Here is an 18467-nt window from a genome sequence, read left to right on the forward strand (position 1 = left end):
CTCCTCTTTTCATTAAAAATAAAAACTAAAAATAAATAGAATCCTCTTTTCAAAAGGAGATATACAGTTAATACATGATTATACATGCACAGTTTATGTCCAAAGGACTAAAAAAAAAAAAAAAAATAGTGGTTGCTTCTGCAAAGCACAAAAAAAAAACAGGCCGTGAGAAAACTCTTTACCTGATTACCCTTCAGTAATTTAAAAAATTTCCATTGTATTTTTTTTAATGTATTTTTTTAAAAAGTAGATGTGCAAGACTCAGCTCAGCTCTACAGATCACAAATCTTTGGGGGCAGGGACCCGGCTTTTGAAATCGTGAAACTACCAAGGTGATTCTGATGATCAGTCAGGCTTAGTATGCAAACCATTCATATGGTACTTAATGCCTCATATTAAAGTGTACATGTGAGAATATATCTTTATCCCCTAACTAGGAAATCATGTTATCTATTACATTTTTTCTTGCATTTCTCAACTTAGAAAAAGTACCCAATATTTTTGATGAAAATAATGAACAAGAATAATTCTATTTGTTACATTTCATTCCAGTGTGAAAATGTTCTCAAACATACATTTAAGATAACAGCATTATGAAGCAATAAGAAATTACCACTTTCAATACATGAAAAGCTAAATGTCAAAAAGTGCCATCAATTTCCTTTTTCTTTTTTTTTTTAAAGTTTATTTATTTTGAGAGCAGGGGAGTGGCCAAGAGAATCTCTAGCAGGCTCCACGACGACAGCGCAGAGCCCCATTAGGGGCTCAATCTCATGAACTGTGAGATCAGGACCTGAGCAGAAATCAAGAATCCAAGGCTCAACCAATTGAGCCACCCAGGTGCCCCGTTTCTTTTTTTTTTTTTTTTTTAATGTTTGTTTATTTTTGAGAGAGAGAGAGAGAGAGACAGAGAGAGACAGAGCATGAGTAGAGGAGGGGCAGAGAGAAAGGGAGACACAGAATCCGAAGCAGGTTCCAGGCTCCAAGCTGTCAGCACAGAGCTGGATGCAGGGCTGGAACCCACGAACCGCAAGATCAATGACCTGAGCTGAAGTCAGACACTTAACTGGCTGAGCCACCCAGGTGCCCCCACCCCCTTTTCTTTTTTAAAGGCTAAAAATATAGCTAGTCTGCAATGGGCAAGTGGTGAAGTCCAAACCTAAGACTTATGGATGGATGAGCCAGAGTTCATAGTCTACTTGAATGAATAAAAGTAGCATCTAGAGTAAAATAAAGTGTAAGAGTAAAATAAAGAGCAGATAACAGATTCCAAAGAAGCCCCATTTTATTAGAGAGCATACAAATCCCAAAGGGAAAAGTACTGTTCCCCGCCCCCCCCCCCCCCCCCCCCCCCCCCCCGTGACAGATGTGTCTCTTCCACAGTTCCCAGCTTTCTCTTCTACCGGTACTTTCCATGTCTGTTAAAGTGTTTGTAGAGGTAGCTGATGCGTTTGTTAAGGTTGTGCAGGTCATCAAGGAACATTCGATTTCCAACCATTTTCTTCTTTCGGATACAACGTTGCAATTCATTCCCCTTCCAGCCTCTAAGCCATCTGGGGCCCCTGATCAGTTCTTTGGGGTGCATTTCAAAGCCTCCTGTGTAATGTGAGAGAACACGTTAGTTCCCAGACAAGAGGCAACGAACACAGCCTCCACCAGCTAAGCCTTCAGCATGCAGTTGCATTTTCCTGAGCTGCGCCTACAGACAAACAGCACCTACAGGATCAAGAGCACAGACTCTGGAGCCAGACTGCTTGTGGTTCAAATTCTGGCACTGCCATTTACTAGCATTGGAAAAAATCACTTAACCCCTCTGTGCTTCAGTTTCCTTACCTGTAAACTGAAAAAACAAAAAACAACCCTTACTGTAAGGATTAATACATGTAGTGCACTCAGAACAGCGTCAAAAACAACCAGAATACGCACGTTAAGTGTCGGCTCTTATTACTGAGCATGGTACCATTCGTACACTGGTGGGGGGAAAAAAAAAGATAATCTTACGTAAAAAATTACTCTGAAATTCTGTACCACGGAATCGAATCTTACCCAGGATCCCGATGTTGTCATACACCCCGAACATAGCCCTCTTCTCGTTCCAACGATCAACCACTTTGGGAGGCGGGAGGGTGAGCCTTACGTGGAACATTCCAGGAATACCTAGGGACGGGGAAGAAAGGGAATGAGTCTGAGCCGCTTACTGACAAGCAGTTCTCAGGGCAATTTCTACATCAGCCACTTACCCAGAGAGAAGCTTCTGCAGGATAGGGGCGCCCGGCCCCATAGGACCCTGCCTGCCCCCAAAGAGAGGCTCCCTGCCATTGCTCTCGTCTCTTCCCTACAACAGCAACCACACAAGCATAAGAGTAGGGTCACACGTGACCTTCGAGGAGCCGACAGGGACCTCCCGCGCCAGCCTCACAGGACACTAGACGGAAGGAGCCATCTTGGGTCTCATCGAGGTACCTCCCGCAGCCAGACCCGTCTTGGCTCCTCCTTCCTCAGCCACAAACCCCACCCTCCAAGTTCCGGTGTACAGAGGCCTTGAAACCCCTCCCTCCCTTCCCACCCCGCCCAGGTGCTTCCGGTTCGCCCGCCGAAGTCTTGGAGAGTCCGAAGAGCAGAGGGATTCATTTCGTCGTTGCCCAGGACGCCCCAAAGCTGAATTTCGAGGAAACACCCTTTCCTGGGGGCGTCCCTCAACTGTGAGGGAGATGAAGGTGCAAACTCTGGAACCCAAAACCTCTTTTTCTGTGCCTCACAGCAGTATTGTGTTGTAGCTGTTTTTATTATCCCTTTTCTACTGGGGAGGAAATCTGAGGCGCAGAGAGTGAAGTGACCTGCTGGACGTCACATAGAGGAGATGGCGGAACATGGATTAGAGCCTAAACCTTTTAACTCCCGGCTTGGACTTGCCTCCTGCCCCGGGGGGGGGGGGGGGGGGGGCGGGGCGGTGACTGAGTGGGTCACTAGCCCAAGGGCGCTATCACCGCCTAGCTAGAAAGGGCGGCAGAATGAGGCTGCCGCGAGACGAGGGGAGGCGGGCAGGGGATCTAGGCCCTGCCCCGCCCCTGGCGGCGCGTCTGGCTTCCAGGCTCCTGAGATGTGATTGGCGGGTCTCTGCAGAGAGTGACGCGATTGGCCTCCTAACGGCGGTTGAGATTTGAACTCCACCTTTGTGGCTTTGCCCGCGCGGCGCCTGGCTCAGAGGCGGGTTTTTGCCTCCGCCTGCCGGGGATTGGCCGGTTTCTCTGCCCGCTTGAGTGCTGCGGTGCTGATTGGTGCGTATTGTGCAGTCCGTGTTTTTTCCTTCATTTCGGCCCCACGTCCTGAGTCGGAGGAGCGGCGGGTGAAGTTCTTTTCTGAGGTGTGGTGTTAATGGGCAGCGGGGAATACAAGACTGGGAAGATTGGGGATGGGGCAGTATGACGCGATATTAGGCTACGTACGAGAGGCAGGGAGTTTCAGTGCGTAATTCTGGCGGTAAGATGTAGAAACAGTAAGTTTTAACAGACCCGTGCGGAATATGGGCAAGTCTCTTAACCTTTTTTTTTTTAGCTTCAGTTTCCTCATCTGTAAATAGGGTTGTGTTATCATGCATTCCATGAGATTGGCATTCGAAGAACTAGATCAGATATGATATATTCAAATAGCCTAATAAGAACGTGACACAGAGTAAACAGATGTTAAATGTTAATACTCTCCCATTCTGGAGCCAGGACACGCACTAGTCCATGCTGGCCCACTGCCCTAGCCTTGAGTGAGGCCTTCTCTCAGTGCGTAAAAATGGAAATGTCCGTTAAAATGGAAATGCTAACTTAATGCATTGATATGCCACTTTGTATTTTTTTTTTAATTTTTTTTAATGTTTATTTTTGAAGGAGAGAGAGACAGAATGTGACGTGGGGGGGGGGGGGGGCGCAGAGAGAGAGAGGGAGACATAGAATCTGATGCAGGCTCCAGGCTCTGAGCTGTCAGCACAGAGCCCGATGCGGGGCTCCAACCCACAAACCACCAGATCATGACCTGAGCCGAATTCCGACGCTCAACCGACTGAGCCACCCAGGTGCCCTGCCACTTTGTATTTCTTTAAACATTCTCATGTCTTTTGACTCATTTGATCCTCAGAGCAACTTTGCAAAATAATCAGATTAGTAACTCTGTTGTGCAGATGAGGTTCAGGGGGGTAAGTGACATAACCAAATAGCAGAGTCACAACTAGATTTAGATTCTAGTCCAGGGTTGCCTCACATCCTCTTGAGATAACGTTACCGCCGTGGTATAAGTTTGATATAAGCGTCATATATCTGAAGGTGGAGGAATAATAGAACGAGATTAAAAAGACAGTCCTTAGATATAGATCTTGACCTGTTTGCTGTTTGGTTTCCAGACCTGTGAGCCAGTGGGAGAAAGATGTGTCCCCAGCTGTATGAGTTCCATCTGCCTTTAGCCCCAGAGGAGTTGTTGAAAAGTGGAGGAGTGAATCAGTATGTAGTGCAAGAGGTACTGTCCATCCGACATCTTCCATCACAGCTTAGAGGTAAGACTTCATAGCGGCTACTGTGCCTGGCCCTTCAAAACAGCCATCGCCCATGTAATTATATTATCGGCCTTTTGCACTACACTGCTAAGCTCCATGAGGGCAAGGAACCCATCTTTCCTATTCATGGTTTTCTTCCTAGCATTGCTTGGGATGTATTACATGAAGAGTATCCACATTGACCTCCTTTTCTCAATCATTCAAAAAACAGTCTTGGTGTATGCAGCTACTCTTTGGAGAAAAACTTATTTTAGATCTTTACCTCTTACCACGTGCCAAAACTAAGTTCTGATGGATTTAAAAGTTACAGGAAAAGGTAGCTTTCTCAGAATGTATGGGACTTGACCTGACCTGTTTCAGGTAGTACTTTTTTAGAGTCTAGATCTCTTGTTTCCAAGGGTGTGCAATAATAGGAAAAAAAATATGTACACCTACAACACTGAACAGTATATGCACAATACAGTTATCCGTTGAAACCTACAGATGAACAAGGCAATTTATACATTATCACTAAGACCTTGTAATGTCACTATGCTTCTTGGAAGTGGTCTTTCAGGTTGTTTTAGAGAGGTACATAGAGTAGAGATTAAGATTCTGGAGCCAAGCTATCTGAATTTGAATCCTGGCTCTACCGCTCTCACCTTAGACAAGTTACTTATTCTGTCTGTACCTGTTTCCTCATCTGTTAAGATAGGGATAATAGCCTACTTCATTTACTATCGTCTATAACAAGAAGGGTTGGTTAATGCAGCAGCTTGATAATTTAACTCCAGCTTGTCTCCTCTTGGCCATGATGGTTGCTAGATGCCAGCTCCTTGCTCTTATGTACAGAAGTAGTAAAGGTGATTTTTTTTTTTTATCTTATACTTCTTTCTTTTTTTAAAACTTTACCAGAAGCCTCCCAACAGACCTAGCCAGAATTGATTTTGCCTATTTCCCTGAACTAATTACTGATAAGGGCTACAGATTTACCCAGATTGTCTAAATTGATAAAGATTATTATCTAGGAGCCTCCCTAAACCCAGACATATCACCATTTGGTAAGCAAAGAACGCAGAGTGTGGAGGTCAACCAGTAGCTGGCAAGTCAACAGAATCCACTATGGTGGAGATAGACTATTCTCTCCATATAGTGTTGATATATGCGTCACCAATTGCACAGGCTGCACAGTGTAGTAAATTGTTCTTCAGTTATTATAATGCATCATTTTTTAAATGAATAATTACTCACTTTAAGAGTTCTTTTTATAATAATTGCATTGCTTTTGGTGTTTAGAACCCTAACTATAAGTTCTATAAGATCAAATCATTTACTTTGTTCAATAAGTATTTACTGACGATACACTGTCAGACACTGTTCTGGGTCCTGGGGACACAACAGTAAACAAAACAGACAAGTTGACAAAGTTCTTTCTCTCAAAGTTCTCAACAAGGAATAAATAAATAAGGACTATGTCAAATGGCTATAAGTGCCAGGGAGAAAAGTAAACAGGATAAACAAAATATGGTGTGGCAGGGTAGGAACTGCATTTTATGTTGGATGATCAGTGAAGCCTTGCTGATCAGTGACATTTGAGCAGAGGCCTTAAAAGTGAAGAAGTAAACTATGCAGATAGTTCTCATAGGCCTTCTAAGCAGAGAGAAAAGCCAGTGCCAAGGCTCGGAGGTGGGAAAATGCCAATATGGTTGGAGTAGAGTAAGCTAGGGAAAGATGTCAGATGAGAAGTGGTGCAGGTTATTCTAGAGTCTTGCTCCTTACACTGTGGCCTTCAGACCAGCAAATTAGAATCATGATTTAGGAATTTATCAGAAATAAAAAAAAAAAAAAAAAAAAAAAATTAAATCCAAGATAAAGACCCATCCCAGAACTATTGAATCAGAAGATCCGTTTTTTAAGAATATCCTTAGGTAATTCAGATGCACATTTAAGTTGGAGAAGCACTAATCTGGAGTCTTGTAGGTCATAATAAAGATTTAGATTCAGTGTGAACACAGGAATGGCATAGTCTGACATTTTAAAAGTATCACTATTGGGGCGCCTGGGTGGCTCAGTCGGTTAAGCGTCCGACTTCGGCTCAGGTCACGATCTCGCGGTCCGCGAGTTCGAGCCCTGCGTCGGGCTCTGGGCTGATGGCTCAGAGCCTGGAGCCTGCTTCCGATTCTGTGTCTCCCTCTCTCTCTGCCCCTCCCCCGTTCATGCTCTGTCTCTCTCTCTCTCAAAAATAAATAAACGTTAAAAAAAAAATTAAAAAAAAAACTAAAAGTATCACTATTGTGTTGAATAGTGTGAGGGGCAAGGGAAGAAGCAGGAGACTCATTGAGAGGGTAATACAGTAGTACCAGGTAGCTTGCCTTGCCTGGGGTGATAACAGTAGAGGTATTCATAAAAAGTTAGGTTCTGAATAGATGTTTTTGCCTTTTAATATTTTTTATTTATTTTTGAAAGAGAGAGTGCAAGCGGGGGAGGGTCAGAGAGAGGCGGGGACAGAGGATCTGACGCAGGGTCCATGCTAACAGCAGTGAGCCCAATGCGGAGCTCAAATTCAAGGGCTATGAATCATGACCTGAGCCGAAGTCGGACACTCAACAACTGACCCACCTAGGCACCCCAGGTTCTGAATAGATGTTAAAAGTAGAGCCAACAGGATTGTTGATGGATTGGCTGGGATTTACAGGGTTAGAGAAAGAAGAATCTAGGATGATTACAAGGTTTTTGGATCTGAGTAACTAGAAAAATGGAAGTACCATTTACTGAGATGGGGTAACTTATGAGAGGAGCAGCTTTGGGCTGTTGGTTGTAGAATTGTGGAGTTTCGGGGAGAGGTGCCCGCTACAGCTATATGTTTGGGGTTTAATGTTCAGCATGTAGAAGGCCATTTAAAGCCATGAAATTTGAGTGTAGATGGAGACAAAAAGCAGTTTAGAGATGTAAGAGCTGAGACAGCCCAGTATTTAGAGGCTGGAAAGATGAGAAAGAACCAGTAGGAGAAACTGAGGACCAGTCATTGAGGCAGAAAGTGAACAAAGGCACTAAACGGAGGCTAAATTAAGAGATGTTTCAAAAAGAAGTGGAGAGCTCAACTGCAAATTAATTACTGGACTTCACAATGTGGTGATTGGGGAAAGCAGTTTCAGAGGAGTGGTGGGAGCAAAAGGCTAATTGAAATAGGTGGGTTTATGAGAAAATGGGAAGACAGAGTTTAGATAACTTTCTGATTGTTTTGCTTTCATGAGTAACAGAGAAATGAGGTGATGATGGAGGAGGAGGTAGAGTTGAGGGAGGATTTTTTGTTTTTTTATTTTGAGAGAGAGAGGAAGAGCAGGGGAAGGGCAGAGAGAAGGAGAGAGAGATAATCCCAAGCAGGCTCCATGCTGTCAGCACAGAGTCCATCGTGGGACTGGATTCCACAAACTGAGATCATGGCCTGAGCCAAAATCAAGAGTCAGAGACTTAACTGACTGAGCCACCCAGGCTCCCTGGGAGGATTTTTTATAAGATGGGTAGCATTACATGTGTATGTACTGAATGGAAGCTATCAGAGAAGGTTAGGTTGATGATGCAAGAGGGAGAGGGGACAGATTGTTGGAGCAGTATCTTTAGTAGGTAAGAGAGTGTGTAGTCTGGTGCACAGAGGGAGGAGATGGTTTTACTAGAGGGTGGGACAGTTTATCTGCAGTAGCAAAAGAAAAGAGTAGCTGGGCACAGATGCAGGTAGTGAGGGGAAATACAGATCTTGGGGCAGCTGGAAGTTCTCTTCTGTGTGCTTCTTAGTGTTTATTTTTGAGAGAGAGAGAGAGTAGGGGAGGGGCAGAGAGAGGGAGAAACAGAATCTGAAGCCAGCTCCAGGCTCCGAGCTGTCAACACAGAGCTCGACATGGGGCTTAAACCCACAGACTGCATGATCATGACCTGAGCCAAAGTTGGCTGTTTAACCAACTGAGCCACCCAGGTGCCCCTCTTCTGTGTGATTCTATTTGCTCAGTGAGATAGGAAGTGAAGCCTTTAGCTGAGAAGGAATTGGGGAAGAAGGCCTTGATCTTATGAGCAGAGGAAAGGTGTGAAATAATTGCCTAGAAGAAGGTGAGGAGGCCTGGGAATTTGTAACAGGCTTACCAAGAAATACTAAGGGCCCACTTGAGATTAATGGTCATAAGTTTAAAGTGAGAATAGTTAGCATGACTGTATATTTTTGTCAAGCCATTTTTATTTGTATGATTACATGAATGAAGTAAGCAGGCAGTTGAATTTAATCCAGATTTGCCAAGGGAGTAAATGTGAATTTTAGTGGAAAAAATTAGAAATATCATATTGTCTAACAATAGGGGCACCTGGCTGACTCAGTAGAGAATGCTACTCTTGATCTCAGGGTCCTGAGTTCAAGCCCCACATTGGACATTAGAAAAAATAAATTTAAAAAAAAAAAAAGATATAATGTCTAATGATAGAGGAATAGTAAGTTAATTAAGATATATATATATATGATGGACTATTATGTGACCATTAAAATTATTTACAAAGGTTTTATAATATGCTTATTGTAAAATTAAGTTTTATTTATTTATTTGGAGAGAGTGAGTGGGGGACAAGCAGAGAGAGAGAGAATCCCAAGCAGGCTCCATGCTCAGCACAAGAGCCCAATGCAGGGCTCAATCCCACAACCCTGGGATCATGACCTGAACCAAAATCAAGAGTCGGATGCTCAACTGCCTGAGCCACCCAGGCACCCCATAATATTAAGTTTTAAAAAGCAGAACAGAGAAAGAGAGAAGTTTTAAAAAGCAGAGAAGTGAGTATGTGATATGAGCTCAACAGCAGAAATACTAAGCATAGGAAAGAGATGGAAAAAACTTAGCCAGATGTTAATTGCTGTGTATTTCTCTTTTCCATTTTTCTATATTTTCCAGATTACAGAAGGAAGTTTGTAAGAGTGGTAAATAGCTGGAGCGCCTGGGTGGCTCATTCGGTTAAAGCGTCTGACTCTTGATTTTGGCTCAGGTCACGATCTCACAGTTCATGGGATTGAGCCCTGCATCAGGCTCTGTGCTGTAGCGCAGAGACTGCTTGGGATTCTCTCTCTCCCTCTGTGTCTCCCTCTCTCTCTGCCTCTTCCCTGCTTGCTCTCTCTCTCTCTCTCTCTCTCAAAAAATAAATAAATAAACTTTAGGGGCGCCTGGGTGGCACAGTCGGTTAAGCGTCCGACTTCAGCCAGGTCACGATCTCACGGTCCGTGAGTTCGAGCCCCGCGTCAGGCTCTGGGCTGATGGCTCAGAGCCTGGAGCCTGTTTCCGATTCTGTGTCTCCCTCTCTCTCTGTCCCTCCCCCGTTCATGCTCTGTCTCTCTCTGTCCCAAAAATAAATAAACGTTGAAAAAAAAAAATAAATAAATAAATAAATAAATAAACTTTAAAAAAAGAGAGTGATAAATAAATTACATATACTGAGTTACACTGTGTGCTAAGTATTATTCTGACTGCTTCACAGGATTATTTCTACTTAACCTTTACCAAAAAATTCTGAAAAGCCCTATGATGTGCAATCTTGTATTATTCCTCACTTAGAGAAGAGGAAACAGACTTAGTAAGCTAAGTAGCTTGGCCTGGTAAATGTTCAAGCCGAATATAAACCTAAATTAGCAGTCTGATTCTAGACTAGATCAGTAGGTAATGCTTCAAAGAATTAAACAGATATATGGACCAAGAAAATCATTAGTTGTAATAAAAAAAAAATAGGTAGTTGGTAATATTTGAGAGAATAGTTGTTAGGTTGATAAATCCCACAAACAGATCAGGAAATTGAAAAAGGAGACACAATTTATTTTATTTTATTTTTTTTATAATGTTTTATTATTTTAATTTGCATTTCACCAAAATTGTGTAACATTGAACATCTTTTCATCTGCTATTTGCTACATTTATGTTGTCTTTGGTAAAGTATCTGGTTCAAATCTTTTGCTTATTTTTTTTTTAATTAATTAATTAATTTTTTTAATATATGAAATTTACTGTCAAATTGGTTTCCATACAACACCCAGTGCTCATCCCAAAAGGTGCCCTCCTCAATACCCATCACCCACCCTACCCTACCTCCCACCCCCCATCAACCCTCAGTTTGTTCTCAGTTTTTAACAGTCTCTTATGCTTTGGCTCTCTCCCACTCTAACCTCTTTTTTTTTTTTTTTTTTTTTTTCCTTCCCCTCCCCCATGGGTTTCTGTTACGTTTCTCAGGATCCACATAAGAGTGAAACCATATGGTATCTGTCTTTCTCTGTATGGCTTATTTCACTTAGCATCACACTCTCCAGTTCCATCCACATTGCTACAAAAGGCCATATTTCATTTTTTCTCATTGCCACGTAGTATTCCATTGTGTATATAAACCACAATTTCTTTATCCATTCATCAGTTGATGGACATTTAGGCTCTTTCCATAATTTGGCTATTGTTGAGAGTGCTGCTATAAACATTGGGGTACAAGTGCCCCTATGCATCAGTACTCCTGTATCCCTTGGGTAAATTCCTAGCAGTGCTATTGCTGCATCATAGGGTAGGTCTATTTTTAATTTTCTGAGGAACCTCCACACTGTTTTCCAGAGTGGCTGCACCAATTTGCATTCCTACCAACAGTGCAAGAGGGTTCCCGTTTCTCCACATCCTCTCCAGCATCTATAGTCTCCTGATTTGTTCATTTTGGCCACTCTGACTGGCGTGAGGTGATATCTGAGTGTGGTTTTGATTTGTATTTCCCTGATGAGGAGCGACGTTGAACATCTTTTCATGTGCCTGTTGGCCATCCGGATGTCTTCTAAAAGAGGAGACACGATTTAAAAGGGATATCCACGTGCCCCTAGGTAGCTCAGTCATCCGACTTCAGCTCAGGTCATGATCTCATGCTTCGTGAGTTCGAGCTCTGAGTCAGGCTCTGTGCTGACAGCTTGGAGCCTGGAGCCTGCTTCTGATTCTGTGCCTCCCCCTCTGTCTGCCCCTCCGCCACTTGCGACTCTGTCTTTCTCAAAAATAAGTAAATCTTAAAAGGGATATGATAGCAAAGTTAAATGAAAGGCATTGAGTGTTTTTGTTTTGTTTTAAAGAAGGGAGTCCTGGGGCACCTGTGTGGTTCAGTCAGTTGAGTGTTTGACTTGATTTTGGCTCAGGTTGTGATCTCAGGGTTTGGTTGGTGGGTTGGAGCCCTGTGTCGGGCTCTACGGTGGCAGTGCAGAGCCTGCTTGGGATTCCCTGTCTCCCTCTTTCTCTGCCCCTCCCCCATTCGTGCTCTCTTTCTCTCAAAATAAATTAAACTTTAAAACATAAAAATATAAAGGGACTCCTCAGTGGCTCAGTCAGGTTAAGCGACTGACTTCGGCTCAGGTCATGATCTCATGGTTTGTGAGTTCAGGCCCTATGTTGGGCTCTGCACTGACAGTTCAGAGCCTGGAGCCTGCTTCAGGTTCTGTGTGTGTGTCTCAAAAGTAAATAAATAAACATTTTTAAAAAGTTTTTAATAAATAAATATATAAAGAAGGGAGGCCTGAGCATGCTGGCAGAATAAGAGCAGTTCCTGGACAGGATAAAACCAAAGGTGAAAAAGAGGAGATACATCTTTGGGGCAGTGGGACAGGTTAGCTTTTCTCTTGAGACTCCAGCAAAAAATGGGAAGATGTTGGCAGAGAGGTTTGTTGATAGGGAAGAAGGATTACAAAAGAGCTTGTGCTTTGTGTCTCATTCTTTTTTTTAAATTATACTTTGAATGTTTATTTTTATTGAATCTTAAAATTCCCTCACTCCCCCACTTGGGCTCGCTCACTGTCTCTCAAATAAAAAAAAAAAAAATGTAATTGTGTATATACTCTAGAAGAAAGAACTTTACACAATTATTGTAAGCTGAGTTAGTAAAATATTTTTTATAGGAATATGGGTTAGCAATTCTGAAACTGCTTTATGTGTATACTAGGGTTAAGTAAAATATGTAAATTAACTCATATTTTTAATATATAAACAGATCAAAACATATATGACAGGTATGTGTGTATATACACGTACATGTCCTGCTATTCTCTACTGAGAGGACCTAAAAACAATGATACAGTGCAATAGCAGTAAGCCTAACTAGTGCCTAGAACTTGGTTTCTACATGCCATACTTCCACAAAAGAAATGAGGACTCTGTTGAGAATGGTTGATTGCAGAACTGGGCCAGGGAAAGTACAAGATGAGCCTGGAACATCTTATACCAGAAAGTAAGAGAGCAAAAGTGAAGGGACCACGTTGAAAGGACTGCAGGCAGGCCAAGTTGAAGGACCTCCCAGTGGTCAAGCATGGGATCATTTAAGCAACAAAATAAATAGTAGTAGGAATGCATTAAAACAGAATAAAGGAAATAACCCTGAGTCTATTCCAATTTGAATAAATAACCAGAGGGAAAAGGACAGCTCATCCTTAGAGTGGCATTCCCATTATAAGTGTAGAAGGAATGATGGAGATAGAAAAATCACCATATAGGGGCACCTGGCTGGCTCAGTCGGCAGGGCATACAACTCTTGATCTCGGTTGTAAATTCGAGCCCCATGTTGGGTATAGAAATTACTTTAAAATCTTTTTAAAAAGAAAGAAAGAAAAAAGAAAAGTCAAAGTGTTTACTAACACCTCAGTAATAACTGTGGCAGGCAAGAATCATGGACAGATTCGTGGGCAAAATGTGAGGAGAAACAAGATATTTGTACAATTTCAAAGTATCTCCCTAACAAGATACTTATTTGCTGCAAAAGAGGAAAATAGTAACTTTACAGAGGAGATAGGTGGCGAACACTAGCAGGTAATCAAGGTTAACATAGTAATAAGACATTGATACCATGTACTTGGTGTGATGCTTTGAAAGGAGGCTCCCTTCTGTGGTCATTCTGCCAAAAATACATAACCTCAATCTGATCATGAGAAAATAGCAAACAAACCCAGACTGAGGGACATTGTACAGAATAACTGAATAGTATACTTCAAAAGTGTCAAGATTGTGAAAGACAAAGATGGGAGGAGACTAAGGAGACATGACAACTGAATGCATTGTGGGATCCTGGATTGGATCCTGGACCAGAAAAAGGACATAAATAGAAGAACTAACAATTCAGATAACGTCTGTAGATTCATTAATAGCATTGAGTTCATGTTGATTTCTTATAAACTCTTGTACTGTGGTTATAGAAGATGTTAACATCATCAGAGTGAAAAGTACAAGAACTCTGTATTGTTTTTGCCACTTTTTGTCATTTCACAATTAAAAAAACCATAATAGGTTACATTGAAATGAACTGTCTCTTTTTGGTATTCAAGCAGTAAAAGTGATTAACTGGATTTTCTGCCATGAATGGAATTTACCAACAAGGCATCTCCCCTCTGTGTTGATTCGTTTCTTTCATCTTTGTAGCATTTCAGGCTGCCTTCCGAGCTCAGGGGCCCCTGGCAATGCTGGAGCACTTTGATACTGTCTACAGCATTCTACAGTAAGTAGAACGCATCTGGCTGGTGCCGTAAGAACTAGTGGCTGTTTACCTTAACGTTGCATGTTAGTCCTGAAATTCCAAATTATAGGTTCACTGATAAAGGTTCGGGTGCTAATAATTCTGCTAATGAGCATTGACCCCCAACTTCACACCAGTTGAGCAATTTCACAGATGTGTTTAAGTCTTAGATTCTTCAGGTTTGATCTGATCTAGAATGGGCTCTGCAGTTTCCTATCTCACCCCCCACACTTTCTTTCCCTCATAGTCACTTTCGAAGTATAGATCCTGGCCTCAAGGAAGATACTCTGGAATTCCTGATGAAAGGTGTTTATGGGTCAGGGGGTAGGGGATGGAAGGTGTTTGTTGTTGTTTGTTTGTTTACTGTTTCCTACATTTTATCAGCCACGTGATGATATCAAGGCTGTGGTGATTCAGTTGGTTTGGCTAAGCCTGGGGACCTTTGACCTATTAAGGTCTGTAATCTTGGTGGACAATACAGAGTTGTGTGTGTTCGCTGTAAGGGCAGACCAACAAGAAATATTTCCTACTTTTGAACTGCCTCTCTTTAATAGAGGTAGTTCTTCCAGTTGCCAAGGAGAAACTGGGGTAGCTGGCCCGAGAGAGTGGGGACAGGGCGTGTTCAGCGTTTCAGGTCAGGGGTCCCAAAGGACTTGGCTTGTGTTGTGGCCACTGAGAGATGAAACACAGATCTTTGGTAATCTGATGGCTGCCGATGCTGGGTGTTTGGAAGCCAGAGTAGATGAGGAAAGTGAACAAAGCCGACTCCGGACTTTGCCCTTTGCAGTGGTATCCCGTCATTCCCAGGAACTTCCCACTGTCCTGGATGATGCAGCTCTGAGTGTGTCAGATAGGAGCGCCCACCTAAATGCCCTCAAAATGAACTGCTATGCTCTGATACGCCTCGTGGAATCCTTTGAGACCATGAGCAGCCAGACAAGCCTCATGGACCTGGACCTTGGGAAGGTAATTGGAGTTCCTGGCTCACTCCACATGGGGCCTGGAGAGATCAGGGGGTCAATGGGAAAGAAGAGAATCCAACAATTCTGGGAATCCTATCTGTCCTTTTTTAAGATTTATGAGGAAGTACTCAAAAATATCACAGCATATCCTGCCCTGACAAGGAGCTCTTTTATATTTTACAATTTGTAATACATCTGCTGTGTTAGCTTCTACCTTATCTCAATACTGGACAGTTTGGGCACTCAGACTAGCAGATTTTGACCCACTTTGTCTTCCTTATTTTTCCCTAAATGTATGCATGATCCTTTTTTAGGGGAAGAAAGCCCGGGCCAAGGCCGCCCACGGCTTTGACTGGGAAGAAGAGAGGCAACCAATTCTTCAGCTTCTAACGCAGCTGCTCCAGCTGGACATTCGTCACCTGTGGAACCACTCAATAATTGAAGAGGAATTTGTCAGGTTGGTGGTTAAGATGGTCATAGTGAACTGTGAGGAACGAGGGCTCTGTTGCTAGATATGTCTTCTTTCTGAATACTTCATTTCATGCCTCACTTCTGTATGGAAGACATAGAAGTATACTCATAACATAGAATTATTAGTAAGTAGATAACAAATGTTAGAAACTGCCATGAGTTTCTTATCTTTAATGCCCATTTGCTCATTCATGACATAGTATTTATTGAGAATCTCCTGGCTGCATGGCTGGTATTATTGCAGGCACTAGAAACATAAGTTTCTGCCCTCTTAGAGTTTATATTATAGAGCAGAAGATGATTTTTAAAGTAAGTAAAATACATGGTTTGTTTTATAGTTTATGATTGTGGAGAACAATAGAGGAGGGGATGGGGAGTTTGATGGAAGAGAGTTGTGATTTCTTTGAGAAAGAAACAGAGCATGCAGGGGAGGGACAGAGAGAGAGAGGGAGAGACAGAATCTGAAGCAGGCTCCAGGCTCAACTGTCAGCACAGAGTTCAATGTAGGGCTCGAACTCAAGCCATGAGATCATGACCTGAGCTGAAGTTGGATGCTCAACTGAGCCACTCAGATGCCCCGAGAGTTGTGATCTTAAATCAGCTGTTCTAGCAAGGCCTTTTTGAGGTGGTGACATTTGGGCAAAAACCCAGAGGAGGCCGTATGAGGCACAGGAATATGGAGGAATAACAAGGGTGAGGAACGGAACAGCAGGTACAAAAACCCTGAGGAAGGCATATATCTGGCATGTACAGGTGGTAGCAGTGAGGCGAGAGACACGGCGGCTGAGCGGGTGAAAGGGATAGGCTGTGAAATCCCAGAAGCAGTGGGGAGCCAACTGCAGATCCTTGGCCAGCATGGTGACTTTGGCATTTTCTCAGAGTGAGATGGGGCCACTCAAGGGTTCTGAGCAGGGCAGTGACGTGGTCTGACTAGGGCTTTAACAGGATCATCCTGGCTGTTGTGTTGAAACAGACTATGAAAGGAAAGGAAGAAAGCAGGAGACCAGTTAGGAGGCTGTTGCAGTAACTTGGGCAAGAGATGATGGTAGCTTAGACCCAAGAGTGGCAGTGGATATGGGGAGAAGTGGATGGACTCTGTACTTTTTTCCCTAAGGTAGAGCTTACAGGATAGCTGATAGAGGTGTATGAAGTTTGAGGGAAAGTTCAGTCAAGGATGACTCACTCAGGGTTTTGACCTGAGCTTTCAGAATAAACATAAAAAGAGGTGGGGGTGGATGCTTGGTTGGCTCAGGGAGCTAAGCAGCCGACTCTTGATTTCGGCTCAGATCATGACCTCACGGTTCGTGAGTTCAAGCTCCACATTGGGCTCTGCACTGGCAGCACGGAGCTTGCTTGCAATTTCTCTCTCTCTCTCTCTCTCTCTGCCCCTCCCCTGTGCGCGCTCTCTCTCTCTCTCTCTGCCCTTTCCCTGCTTCCTCTTTCTCTCTCTTTCTTCTCTCAAATAAATAAACATTTTTTAAAATGCTTAAAAAAAAGAGAGAGTTCAAAGTTTGAATACAAAGAGAGGATACAAAGATTGAGGTCCGTATCAGACATCTAAGCAATGTTGTCTGATTCCGATGTTGAATGTGCAAGTCTGGAGCACGAGAGGGAGGTCTGAGATAGGGTACCCATTTGGGCAGTCAGTGTATTTATATAAATGGTATTTATGCCCCAAGTCTGAATGAGATTACCAAATCAGTAAGCATAGCTAGAGGAGAGCAGAAATCCTTACTGTACTCTGGGGAAGGGAGTCTGGCATCTGGGAAGCCACATGAAGTATGTTTCCAAGAGAAATGTGGTCAGCTGCATCCAGTGCAGCTAAAAGGTCAACCAAGATGAGAACTGAATTAACCATGATGTTTAACCATGGGAAGTCATTGGTCACTTTCTCCTACCCTTTATCATCTATTTGGGTTCTGTATAAGTATAACTGGTTGAAGGTTGGTAATCTTGAAGGACAGAGCACCTATCTAGAGTCGGCAAAGCAAAGAACCTTGGTGTAGACGGTGATCAAAAGAGTGAAGAAAGCTAGAAGACCCTGACTTTGGGGCAGGAGAAGGAGAATGAAAGCGGCAGGGCCCCAGTATAGATGAATCCACACAGCTGACTTCATCATCTCCCTCCCTCCTTTTCTCAGTTTGGTTACTGGCTGCTGCTACCGCCTCCTGGAGAACCCCACCATTAGTCACCAGAAGAACCGCCCCACCCGGGAAGCTATAACACGCCTGCTTGGTGTCGCCTTAACACGTTATAATCATATGCTCAGTAAGTTAGCCCTCTGCCTTGCCCCGCGGTTTCCATTTTGCCCATAATTTCTCACATGTAGTATTTCCACAGGTGCCACTGTGAAGATCATCCAGATGCTGCAGCACTTTGAACACCTGGCACCGGTACTGGTGGCGGCTGTGAGTCTGTGGGCAACTGATTATGGAATGAAGAGCATCGTGGGAGAGATTGTAAGGTGACTCTTGTCTAAGTTTCTGATTCTCATCTCCCTCAGGGGGAATATAAAAGAAAGATTAAAAATACATCTCTGTACATACTAGATTTCTTTAGATTTTAGATACCTGACTTCCCTTCCCTTACTGGGAACTGAATTATCTTGCTGTGGCTGTGCTTTCTTTCCTGCACAGAGAGATTGGACAGAAGTGTCCCCAGGAGCTGAGTCGGGACCCCTCAGGGGCAAAGGGCTTTGCGGCCTTTCTGACAGAACTAGCAGAACACATCCCAGCCATCTTGATGTCCAGCATGTGCATTTTGCTGGATCATCTGGATGGAGAGGTAGGTGGTCCCCTGGGAATCTCAGGTTCTTCTGGGAATTTTAAGGCTGTTTCTTATAACAAGAAGATGGCTTTCCCGTGAAGTCAAGGTGTCTAAGCATAACTTGGTAGCAGTTTCTTCCTATAGAGAAGCAGATAGAGTTTATTGACTAAAGAGCTATTTGTTAATCTCCATTTCAGTATCAACCGGTTTTATCCACACCTGGT

The 18467-nt window shown here is 43.2% G+C and overlaps 2 protein-coding genes and 1 non-coding gene across 5 annotated transcripts in view; 2 read left to right on the forward strand and 1 right to left on the reverse strand.

Moving 5' to 3' along the window:
• Positions 1-1267: 1267 nt before the first annotated feature.
• MRPL51 (mitochondrial ribosomal protein L51) lies at positions 1268-2799 on the reverse strand. Its single transcript, XM_060658620.3, has 4 exons — positions 2678-2799; positions 2241-2335; positions 2047-2157; positions 1268-1596 (listed from the first exon to the last, which is right to left on the reverse strand). The coding sequence occupies exons 2-4, from the start codon at positions 2317-2319 to the stop codon at positions 1400-1402; spliced, it is 387 nt and encodes a 128-aa protein (XP_060514603.1). The 5' UTR covers positions 2320-2335; positions 2678-2799; the 3' UTR covers positions 1268-1399.
• The window catches only part of NCAPD2 (non-SMC condensin I complex subunit D2), a 31560-nt gene continuing 15677 nt past the window's right edge, over positions 2585-18467 (forward strand). Inside the window, exons 1-9 of one of the 3 annotated variants that reach the window (XM_060658603.3) lie at positions 2585-2717; positions 4388-4537; positions 13951-14026; positions 14292-14350; positions 14832-15010; positions 15321-15463; positions 17618-17745; positions 17818-17941; positions 18114-18261. In XM_060658603.3, coding sequence (XP_060514586.2) covers positions 4411-4537; positions 13951-14026; positions 14292-14350; positions 14832-15010; positions 15321-15463; positions 17618-17745; positions 17818-17941; positions 18114-18261 — 984 coding nt within the window. In that variant the 5' untranslated portion in view covers positions 2585-2717; positions 4388-4410. Of the gene's footprint in view, positions 2718-3165; positions 3365-4387; positions 4538-13950; positions 14027-14291; positions 14351-14831; positions 15011-15320; positions 15464-17617; positions 17746-17817; positions 17942-18113; positions 18262-18467 lie in introns of those variants that run through there. The other 2 variants (XM_060658601.3, XM_060658602.3) reach the window with 2 other exon arrangements.
• LOC132660506 (small nucleolar RNA U85) lies at positions 14428-14755 on the forward strand. The gene has a single exon (XR_009601845.1). It is a non-coding gene; the product is annotated as a small nucleolar RNA U85 (small nucleolar RNA).

The sequence above is a fragment of the Panthera onca genome, chromosome B4 (assembly GCF_046562875.1).
Source record: "Panthera onca isolate mPanOnc1 chromosome B4, mPanOnc1 haplotype 2, whole genome shotgun sequence".
Classification (NCBI taxonomy): Eukaryota; Metazoa; Chordata; class Mammalia; order Carnivora; family Felidae; genus Panthera; species Panthera onca.

Excerpts from the sequence above, each read along its gene's own strand:
- MRPL51 (XM_060658620.3), bottom strand. The coding sequence starts at position 2,319 with ATGGCAGGGAGCCTCTCTTTGGGGGCAGGCAGGGTCCTATGGGGCCGG. Across the intron at positions 2,158-2,240 it reads CTGCAGAAGCTTCTCTCTGG|GTATTCCTGGAATGTTCCAC; the intron begins GTAAGTGGCTGA and ends CCCCGTCCCTAG. Across the intron at positions 1,597-2,046 it reads TGACAACATCGGGATCCTGG|GAGGCTTTGAAATGCACCCC; the intron begins GTAAGATTCGAT and ends CACATTACACAG.